The following is an 11,286-nucleotide window of genomic DNA, read 5'->3' as shown; positions in this document are numbered from 1 at the left end:
TGCTATAAAATATAGCATTCTGTGTAGAATTCAAATAGCTCTGATACATTTTGTGGTCTGCGCCGACTCGAGCATGTGATCCCAGTGGTGTAGTGGTGCCTGGAGAAGTGGGTATACTCTTAATAACGCGTAAAACTAGTCTTGTGTATTTAGTTCACCCCAAAATGGGCCAGTAGTATTTGCATATTGTCACTTAACTTCTGCTGCTTGACTTCACGGAGTAAGAATCATTATGAAATTAAAATTAGCCACAGAAGAGGTGCAGATTTTGCAATAATTCAAATAAAAAAATTAAAATAGACTGCAGCAATTAACATTTTGTCAGAACCTCTAGTACATTACATGCTATTTTGTTTAGTTGTCTGTTCATAGGAGAATCATGATCTCTATTTGAAAAAGAAAAAAAAATCGTGACTATCAATTTATTCAGAATTTATCCCCACCTCCTTTTTAATATAAATAAGCACCAGTCAAGCTGCGAAATCAAATAGGACCACAGGGAGACGCCAAAAGCCCACTAAACCTGCTGTCTTGATCTTACTGTAATGGATCCATTCAGAATAACTAAACCAGCGCATAATCTAAAACACCTTCAGTCACCATCCAGTATAACACTCGTGCTTTTAAACCAAATACACGCTGAAAATAATAATTTACTGACATCTGGACTCGACTCTCCACAATCTCTGATGAAATTGGTTGGGTTTTCTTTGTATTAGAGCTGTTTTGAACTTACTGTTTGAACACAAAAAAAAGTTTACAGGTTTTTAAGCTATTGTTTTCATTCTAATGTACCGATTCAAATTAGTAATCAAGAATTAAATATTATTTTACCACTCTGCGCACCTCCCCTGATGCTGTCGCGCATGAAGAAGCAGCATCTCTGTCACTATCATGAAACATATTTCAAAGGAAGCCGGCGTCACGGTCCTGACCGCATCACTGTCTTTACTGGGTGTTTTTAGGGAATATTTGTATTTTTCACATGCGATTGGATTAGCTATTCATGTGGTGGACTGTCATGATTTTGCCTAATGCAGGACACTAATGAATGATGCACATCAGAGGGGATTTAGAAGTGGGTATACCTGCGTATACCCTCCACTACACCACTGGTGTAGAGCCCTTTGAAGCTGCATTGAAACTGCATTTTGGACCTTGAAATCATTGGCCACCATCGAAGTCCACTTTATGGAGGAAAATCCTGGAATGTTTTCCTCAAAAAATCAAATTTCTTTGTGACTGAAGAAAGAAAGACATGAATATCTTGGATGACATGGGGGTGAGTACATTATCAGGAAATGTTTATTCTGGAAGTGGACTTCTCCCTTTAAGACGTCTCCGCATCCGCTGGAAGTGTGAGACTCACCGTGGCGTTTCCAGCGGTGTCCGCGGATGGACAGGCTGGTGACGGCGTTACGGGAGATGCGGGAAGCCGTGGGAGTGATCTCCACCTGGATGGAGCGAGTTCCCTCTTTATTGGCTTTCAGAGACGCGCCGTGGAGAGACGACTTGATGGCGTTTCCCACCTGAGCAAGAGTCAGACTTTAGAGCAACACAAAACATCTTTTTATATACAACCGTGTGGATATATCTTCTGTTTGGTGTATATATATTCCCAAATTAGGCATGTAAAAATGCGCAGATGCATCTAGCAAAGAAAATTCAAGTTAGTTATTCTGTATTACATAAAAAAAGTGTTACATGATAATTTCTTATCCAAAAAAAACAATTCATTACCTATTTCCAGTTGCAAAAATGTTATGAATCAAAATTCTTTTTAAATTAAAAAAATATACACGCATATATTATATATAATATATTGTATTATATGGAGGACCAAACCTGCAGAAATAAAAAATAATTACATTAATAGATACACAGATACACAAATAAATAAATGTAATAATAGCAAAATAAATAAAGGAATCAATGATACGTCATCCGCCCGGAACTGCTTCCATTTAAAACAGTGAGCGCAAGCTACATTAAAGTGATTATTAAGTTTTGAATATGGATATTTTTCTTACAAAAACGCATCGATTCGCTACAATATATTTAATAACTTTTAATATAACTCCGACTGGATTCGTCTGAAAGAAGAAAGTCATATTCACCTAGGATGACTTGAGGGTGAGTAATTTATGGGCTAATTTTCATTTTTGGGTGAACTAACCCTTTAATTGAGAGAAAGTCAACTTATGGAAATTTGCAACTGTTTGGATATTGTTCTAAATCATAACTACATTTAATAAAACTAATAAAATTATAAATATATAATTTTCTTAAATAATTGCATTCAAATTAATTGATTAAATATGAATTATAAATTGTAAATTATTATTTTTTTATTTTCAAACATGTTTTTTTATACTTTTATTATGTACTGTATATAAATAATATGTATGTAGCAATATATAATCAAACCAGATTCTGTTTTAATGTACCTAATCTCACCTTCATTTCAATAAAGACTCATTATCAAATCCAGTCACTGTCAGAGCAAGTATTTACTCTCCTAACGTAAGTAATTCCTGCTCTATGGCAGTTTGTGTGGTGCTGTGAGAGCTTGTGTTGGCCACTCTAACAGGATCAGTGAGTGAATGTGAGAAATGCTTCGGCTGTGTGTAATCTGTGCTGAAGCGTGAAACACACCAGCAGTGCTTCTGGGAAGAGCTCCAGCTGCGCTCGGTACAACACGTCATCCAGAGCCCTCGAGCCCAGCTCCACCTCACCGTTACACCTGCACACACACACACAGAGACACACACACACACACACACACACACAGAGAGACACACATACACAGAGAGACACACACATACACAGAGAGACACACAGAGAGACACACAGAGAGAGACACACACACACACACACACACACAGAGTGAAGGGACAGTTTGTCCATAAATAACATTTCTGTCATTGTTTACTCAGCCTCATCTTAGTCCATACTCGTATGGTGTTATCCATGGAACACAAAAGGATTATTTATTTAATTATTTTTAATCAGCCAAAAGGACGTGATTATTGGCAGATGCCGATGATCTCAAAATGGCCAAATACTGAAGAATATTCCCGAACATTTTTTTTTTCTACAAAAGTGACGACATCTGTCAAGATCCTTCAAAAAGATCATGTTGTGCTCCACAGAAAAAACTAAAAAAATAAAATAAAATAAATAAAAACAAATTAACATCACCAAAATGATGAAGTAAAAAAAACTAAAACACTACATAAAAAAAGAAACAAAATGAATAAATAAAAGTATGCAGGGTCAGAACAAAATGACTGAGTAGAAAAAAGTAATTACAATTTTTTTTTTAAGCAATTAAATAACTATTAAAAAAATTTGGAAACTGATACAAAACAGAACAACTTATTTTTACCCAGCCAAATGGAAATGGTTATGGGCATATTCTGATATTCTGTGCCTCTCAAAATGGCCAAATCTGCCCAACATTTTTTTTATTTCATACAAGTGTGACCACATATGTCAGGATCCCAAAAAAGATCCTTTTGTGTTACACAGAAGAAAAATAAAATAAAAAAATACAGTAATAAGTTGTACATTATTATTAAAAAATATATATATAAAATATTTAAAAATAAAAAATATATACTTAAAAATGTAGCATTAAAAAAAATCACATAACTATTTCTGCATTTGGGAACTAATACAAAAGGGAACAACTGATTTTTAATCAGTCAAATTAAAAATGATTATTAGCAGATGCAGATAATCTCAAAATTAACTGGCCTAATACTGACCAATTCATTTTTGAAGAATATTTTTGTATTCTACAGGAAAAATAAATAAAAACTATCAAAGTATACAGGGTTAGAACAAAATGATTGAGTAGAAAAAGAATAAGACAAAAAAAAGGTTACAAATTACATAACTATTTTAAAATTTCAGAACTGATGCAAAAGGTAACAGTTTAATTTCAGTCAACTAAATGGAAATTATTGACAGATGGTGATAAATCTTAAAACGGCCAAATATTTGATGAATCTTTTTTCATACATTAACAAAATCTTCCAAAAAGATCTTTTTGTGTTCCACAGAAAAAATATAATAATAATTAAATAATAATAGTGATGATAATTAAAAATACCGTATACATGCTTAAAACAAAATGATTGAGTAGAAACAAAATAATAATAAATAATATTAAATAATCTATACTTTTAATAAGCATCTACCTAGTTTCACTTTGACCAGAACAATCACATTAAGAAAGTATGAAAGAAATGTGTGATAATGATAATGAGATGGGCGGGGCGTGGGGGAGACTTGAGGCCACGCCCCATCATCTACTCCCATTGATAATGATAATGAGATGGGCGGGGCGTGGGATATACTTGAGGCCACGCCCCCATCAGCCACTCCCATTGACAGTGATAATGAGATGGGCGGGGTGTGGGGAGACTTGAGGCCACGCCCCCCTCAGCCACTCCCATAAACACATGTGATAGCAGGTTTGTTCTGAATGACTCACAGTGCGAAATGAATGCCGGTGATGAGCTGCACGAGGAACTCTGACGTGACCATGAGCCTCGAGCTGATGCCTTTATAGCGCCGCACCTGCTGCCGCGGATATCCACAGATACTGACTCTAAAACACACCAAAACACAAACAACTCAATCAAAATCTGAATCATGTTCAATGAAAAGCCCATGTTTGTCGTCTACCGGTGTGAATTCATTACTAGGATCAGTGTTTAGTGTTATCGGGCCCATGAGGGAGTGTGATGTGACCTTTGACCCGCTCAATCTGAGGCCTGCAGTCGAGGGAATGATCTTTGCTCGCTCAGCTGTAAACGCCAGCTGATTGGTTGAGTGATCAGTCATGTGACCGTGAGCGGTCACAAATCTGAGTGCGTTCAGGTTCAGGTCTACAAGAGGATCAGGGTGACTGGAAGCAGAGAGGATCATGGGTGGATTTGAGACGCATTATTCACAACAAACCCGACCTGAAGACCCGATGAGAGCAGATCTGAACTGCACACTGTCCAAAAATGCATATAATAAATGCACATAAACTAGGTGAAATTAAATAAAATCGAAATAATATTCAAAATAATATTTATTCACAAAAAATGTTAATGATAAATAATGTGTTTGAAGAAAGAAAAAAAAAGGAATACGTTTAAATAAATAAGTGAATATTTATTTATTTAATTAATTTATTCATTCATTTATTTACTAACTAACAGCCTTGGTAATGGATAATAAATAAATAAACACACTAAATAATTTTAAATAATTATATACATTAATACATTAATTATTTCATTGTTTCAAATAAAAATTAAACTAAGTATTTAGTAAATAAATGATTTAAATAAATGAATGCATTGTATTTTAATAAATTCATTTAAATAATTAAATCTGAATATAATTTAAACTAACTAAATAAAAACAAATAGGCTTGGCAATCACTGAATAAATGAAGGATTTTTTATTTACATTTTTATTTTTATTTTTTGGGAACTGATACAAAAGGGATTAACTTATTTTAATCAACTAAACAGAGATTGACCTACACTGGAAATCTCAAAAAAGCCAAATATCAGCCAAATTACTCAAATTACTGCCCTGCCTGACATACTTCTGGAGGTCTGGATTGAAGGTTGGCAGCGACACCACAAGGAGGCAGGAGACGAGCTCAAGATGATATATTTCTTAAAGCAAACAAGCAATTAAAGCAGTGAATCAATTAATTTTGACCATACAAAACGTTGGTGCTCAAACATTTGACATTTATGCCTCTGTGCTGGTCCATCACATCCCTCAGAGTTCATTATAAAACGGACAGTGTGTGTTTTTAGGCTGAAACTGTATGTTAGTGTGTCGAACCTGGAGCTGAGCTGACACAGAGACTGCAGAGACGAGCTGCTCATGTAGCTCAGAGACGCATTATAACACAGCAGCAGGAACGTCAGCACCTCAAACCTAAAACACACATCATCAAATTAGAGCTGCAAAACACACCATTCAATCCCCAGTCAGTACTCATTTGCTGATTAAAAATTGATGGCTATAATAAAAGCGTGGGGCGCGGGATGAATATTTGATGCGCACCTGTTCTGCGCGGTGAAGGTCTCGCGCTGCAGGTGGGGGCCGCTGTACACCACACGACTCAGACCGTGATTGGCTAAGGCTCCTTCCGTCAAGGCCAGAGAGCCAATGGAAGACGGCTGGGGGCGGGACACAGAGACGGACAGTCAGGACAGATGCAGAGTAGAGCTGTGACCGTGAGGAAATCGACGTGTGACAATATCACCGTATCCTCGCTTTCTTTCGCTTTTAAATAGCTTGTAGTAGTAGCAGTGGGAGTATATATTTATTTAATGCCATGTCAGCATCTTAGGCTATTTTCATGGCAAAAACAATACAAGTATAACAAATACAATAAAAACCAGCAAACAAACTCAACACAAGTTATATTAATACCAGCTTCAGTACAAAATAAACATGACTAAACATCCGAAGGTAAGAGTACAACTTTACAATCCGTATCCTGTCTCATGTAATCTCTCAATTAGTGTTTCAGCCACGCAAAGACGTCAATATAACGGCTTGTAAACAATGTCACGTAACGTCACATTTCAATGTTTCATTTATATATTTTTTTATGACAGCCACCATTTACATTTTTATATTTAAAAAAAACGAACTGAAGTAGAAATATTATGTGATTGTAACTTTTATTATACCAACTTCATTAAGTGTAATTTATAGCCTAAAAAAATCAGTCTGTTTTAACCTTCAATATTATAGTAATGTAGCACCAACTGACTCTCATGTATATTTTACAGCATTAGTTAAGAGAATTTTTTTCCTTGAGAAAATTTGGCATGTACTGTACCTGATATGTGACCCTGAACCACAAAACCAGTCACAAGGGTCAATTCTTTGAATCATCTGAAAGCTGAATAAATAAGCTTTCCATTGATGCAGGGCTGTACAGTGCGACATATATGTGCATTTCGTTGTGCTTGTTTGTGTGTGTGAGATTGATTATACTTGGTAGTTAGGGGTGTGCGATATGACGATTTTTGAATGTCTCCACGATCTGCTTTTGAAGAAATATCGTTGTATCTGCTACAGCGCACATTCTATCAGCTGCAGTTCTGGCGCCTCCCTCCGTCTCAATATAATGTTAATATCCTAATGATTTTTGGCATAAAATAAAAATCTATAATTTTGAGCCATACAATGTATTTTTGGCTATTGCTACAAATATACCCCAGCGACTTAAGACTGCTTTTGTGCTCCAGGGTCACAATTATCTATAATAATCGATATTGAATCGAATTGCAAGCTTGTCTTTGGTCTCGTCTTTCTCACCTCACTCTTCTCGTCAGTCAGCTCGACTCGCTCTCCTCACGTGATAAATGAACTGTTCTCTAACTGAACTAAATGATTTTTATTACTAGAAAAAATCTAAAAGACGGTGGGCAAGTGACATAACTGGTGTTGTGGCTTAAGAGACGGATCAGATCGACTCACCTCGTGATAAACCGATGGCTTCGATAAGGAAGGGATGGTGAAGGACAACACTTTACTCTGCCCGTCTTTATCAACGATTTCCTGAGAGAGAGAAATGATAAACATGACGGATTCAGACACACGAGGGAACATGCAAACAACAAAACCCTGCAACTGTACTGAAGATACACAAGGCAATAACCTTAATGACGATGCCTTTACAAATAAGCATATTTATGAGATTTATGAGCACATAGAGGTGTCGCATTTACTGTATTTAACTCGTTTTGTGTGCTGTCGATGAAGAACAGCAATAAAGCTCACCCAAAAACACCAATCATTTTAAGACAACAGGATTGCATTAAAAAAAAAAAAAGAATAAAAAAATTTCCCATCGGTCTCTTTGGCAGAATGATGAAAGCAACCAGATAAAGCATCAAGTACACATCTAATGCATTTCCTTTGCACTGCAATTTCATTTTGTTCCTTTAACACTGAAAACAAAAGCTGCCCGTCTTTGTCAGAAAGCGAAACTGGAGAAACAAACACGTTTATTCGTTTATTTGGATCCCTATTAGCCACAACCAAGGTTATTGCCCAAAGTGTTCATTTTATTTCAATTAAAACTCATCTAAAGAATGCATAGACACAAAAAACAAAAGCAAAACTGTATTTCACCCCCTCCCCAAAGTCTGATCATTTATTACAAATTAAATATAAATACTATATCTATATAAATTTTATTTCACCTAAAAAATTAATATAAATAAATATAAAACTTTAAATATATCAATATTACAAAAACACTTCCCCAAAAAATTATAATTGTATATACTTATAAAATATAGAAAAGATTTCCCCCATTATATATTTTATATACAGTGGGGCAAAAAAGTATTTAGTCAGCCACCAATTGTGCAAGTTCTCCCACTTAAAAAGATGAGAGAGGCCTATATATATATACTGTACAAAGTTAAATCTAATAAAACATGTTTCAGGCATAAAGGATTTTGACTCTGAGCTGTAAAGCTGTGCTTGTGTATAATATGACCAAAAAGACCATGACGAAGCCTTTGGTCACATGTATCTGGAAAACAACTGAGCTGCAGTCAGAAACACAGTGAAGCTCGAATAAAGCTCAGCGCCTCGTCACTCCTCAGCACTGATGGTGAACGTGTCATGAGTTTGACAAGATGTTGAAACATTTCAGCACAGTCATGATGAACGGTTCACACGACTCGAGACTTCTTCAGAGCAGATCGAGTGAGATTTCAGTGTCGCTCTGCAAACACAGGACACCCACAGACCGTCTGTCGCTGATTGACAGCTGACCTACTCTGACATTCAGGGCGACTTCACGGGGCGTAAAACCCATGAAAGACTTCCCTTCTCACAGCCGGATAAAAACACCACTTCCTGCTCAAAAATCCACAGCTAAAGTTCACCGGAAAAGCCTCTCTGAGCCACATCTACACCATTTCTTGACATGATTTTTAGGGCTCGGGGAAAAGCCTTGAATATCTTTCAAAGATGTTTCCAAGTCACATTTATGTGAACTCGTTTGCTGATTAAAAATTGATGAATTAATAATTATTAATAATATTTTATTAAATTTATTATTATTATTAGTGTTAGTAGTATTATTACGTTGAGACATACGTTCTTTTGTACAATCGCAGTATGTTTCTGTCACAATTTCTTCACGTGAAACAGAACTTTTATTTTGGCGGGTTGTCATGAAGACCTTTGAGTTTCTGTGTGTATATCGTATGATTGTTTTATTTTATTTTGCTCATCATAATAGTAATAAAATAAATAAAAATAAAACGTACTTCATAAGCCCCTAAAAGTGTACATTTTGTTAAACTTTTAAAAAATTGCTGGTAAACTGTGTACGCTTCATGATTTTAATTAATTAGTCATGCTTTGTGATTACTAAAATTACTTTTGATTAATAAAATACTAAATGTAACTATTAATACACAGTCCAGAATAAACTAAAACCAAAAAAAAAAAAATGCAGAAAAATGAACAAGTGGAGAAAAAACAAAACAAAACAACAGAATTTAGAAAAAAATAAAACAGATTTTGGGAAAAGAATAAAACAGAAGGCCCTATAAACATGTATTTATGTACATTAATCTTGCAAAGTTCTTCAATTACGAAACAAATTCGATCCAACTATAAACCATTCTTCAGCTGAATTCAGTTCAGTGTTGATTCAATTCAGTGGATTCAGTTTTGTTTCAGTTTTATTCAATAGCTGTGTCAATGCTGCAAAGTTGATTGAAAAGACAATACTGTCATTATTCAGCTCAATTCAGTTCAATGCTGATTCAATTCATTTCAATTATAGTGTCAATTTTGCCAAGTTAATCAATTATGAAAAATCTATTTATCTAGAGTATAAAGCAGCTCTACAGAAGATAACAGCCTCATTATTCAACTAAATTCAGCGGGAGTTTTGTTCTCACCCGAGAGCGTCAGCGCAGTCATATGGATAATATTAGTAGTAGTATATTTTTATTCAATGCCATGTCAGCATCAAAGGCTATTTTCATGTCAAAAGCAATTCAAAAAACGCAAGTATAACAAATACAATAAAAACCAGCAAACAAACAAACACAAGTTATATTACACAAGATTTCTTACATTAACATATGATAAAAATTCTAAAACTTTTTCTGGCAAAATTATACAAAATAACTCTTTAAGTGAGTTCATATGGATAATATCATTTGTGACCCTGGACCACAAAACCATAAGGGTCAATTTTTTTGAAATTGAGATTTATACATCATCTGAAAGCTGAATAAATAAGCTTTCCATTCATGTATGGTTTGTTAGGATAGGACAATATTTGGCCGAGATACAACTATTTGAAAATCTGGAATCTGAGGGTGCAAAAAAATCTAAATATTGAGAAAATCATCTTTAAAGTTGTCCAAATGAAGTTCTTAGCAATGCATATTACTAATCAAAAATTAAGTTTTGATATATTTACAGTAGGACATTTACAAAATATCTTCATGGAACATGATCTTTACTTAATATCCTAATGATTTTTGGCATAAAAGAAAAATCGATAATTTTGACCCATACAATGTATTGTTGGCTATTGCTACAAATATACCCCAGCGACTTAAGACTGCTTTTGTGCTCCAGGGTCACCTCTGTGGTGTGCAGCATGTGTTAGTTGAGCAGGGCTCTCACCAGGTTGTAGATGCCGAGCAGAAGTGCCTCGATGCAGCCGCTGCAGTGAGGATCTCGCGCCGCCGTCACCAACAGGTAACTCCACACCAGCTCCGGCAGAAACTGCAGAGTGAAGCGCTGTAAACGCGGCTCGCCGCTGCGGTAAAACTCGAACAACTGATGACACACCGGCTCCAGCAGCTGACACACACAAACACATCCCCGTTACAAACCAGTGCACCACTATACCAAACACAAATCTGATTTAAATACAATACAAACAGATTAAAGCAGGTCATATGTTTTGGGGGCGGGGCAAAATACATTACCAAGAGTCACGTCAGGCATTCGACAGTCATAATTACTGACGTTAACACACAGGAGAAATGTGTAACGGATGCCTCACAGATACAAACAGGGTAAATAATGTTAAAAGATTAAATTAAATTAAATTTTGATTAAAAGGTAGTTAACATTAAATGTCAGCGAAACCCTAAGAATTCACAACACTTTTTACAATAGTGCTCTCATTATAACGTTATGTATATGACAGTAGTTATTAATGTTCTGCATTTCTGTTTTGAGCTGCGCGCGCTG

General features: G+C 35.4%; 1 protein-coding gene across 6 annotated transcripts in view; it reads right to left on the bottom strand.

Moving 5' to 3' along the window:
- hycc1 (hyccin PI4KA lipid kinase complex subunit 1) overlaps positions 1 to 11,286 on the bottom strand; it is a 29,682-nt gene that overhangs the window by 11,863 nt on the left and 6,533 nt on the right. For 5 of the 6 annotated variants that reach the window (XM_016572922.1, XM_016572923.1, XM_016572924.1 and 2 more), the window contains exons 3-9: positions 10,711 to 10,890; positions 7,519 to 7,599; positions 6,088 to 6,203; positions 5,863 to 5,958; positions 4,502 to 4,618; positions 2,656 to 2,743; positions 1,370 to 1,529 (exon numbers count right to left, since the gene is read on the bottom strand). In XM_016572922.1, the coding sequence (XP_016428408.1) occupies positions 1,370 to 1,529; positions 2,656 to 2,743; positions 4,502 to 4,618; positions 5,863 to 5,958; positions 6,088 to 6,203; positions 7,519 to 7,599; positions 10,711 to 10,890 (838 nt within the window). The remainder of the gene's footprint in view (positions 1 to 1,369; positions 1,530 to 2,655; positions 2,744 to 4,501; positions 4,619 to 5,862; positions 5,959 to 6,087; positions 6,204 to 7,518; positions 7,600 to 10,710; positions 10,891 to 11,286) is intronic. The other variant, XM_016572921.1, reaches the window with a different exon arrangement.

The sequence above is a fragment of the Sinocyclocheilus rhinocerous genome, unplaced genomic scaffold (genome assembly GCF_001515625.1).
Source record: "Sinocyclocheilus rhinocerous isolate Xijiao unplaced genomic scaffold, SAMN03320098_v1.1 scaffold1463, whole genome shotgun sequence".
Classification (NCBI taxonomy): Eukaryota; Metazoa; Chordata; class Actinopteri; order Cypriniformes; family Cyprinidae; genus Sinocyclocheilus; species Sinocyclocheilus rhinocerous.
Note: the sequence above shows the minus strand (reverse complement) of the source record. Positions and strands in the feature narration are given on the sequence as shown.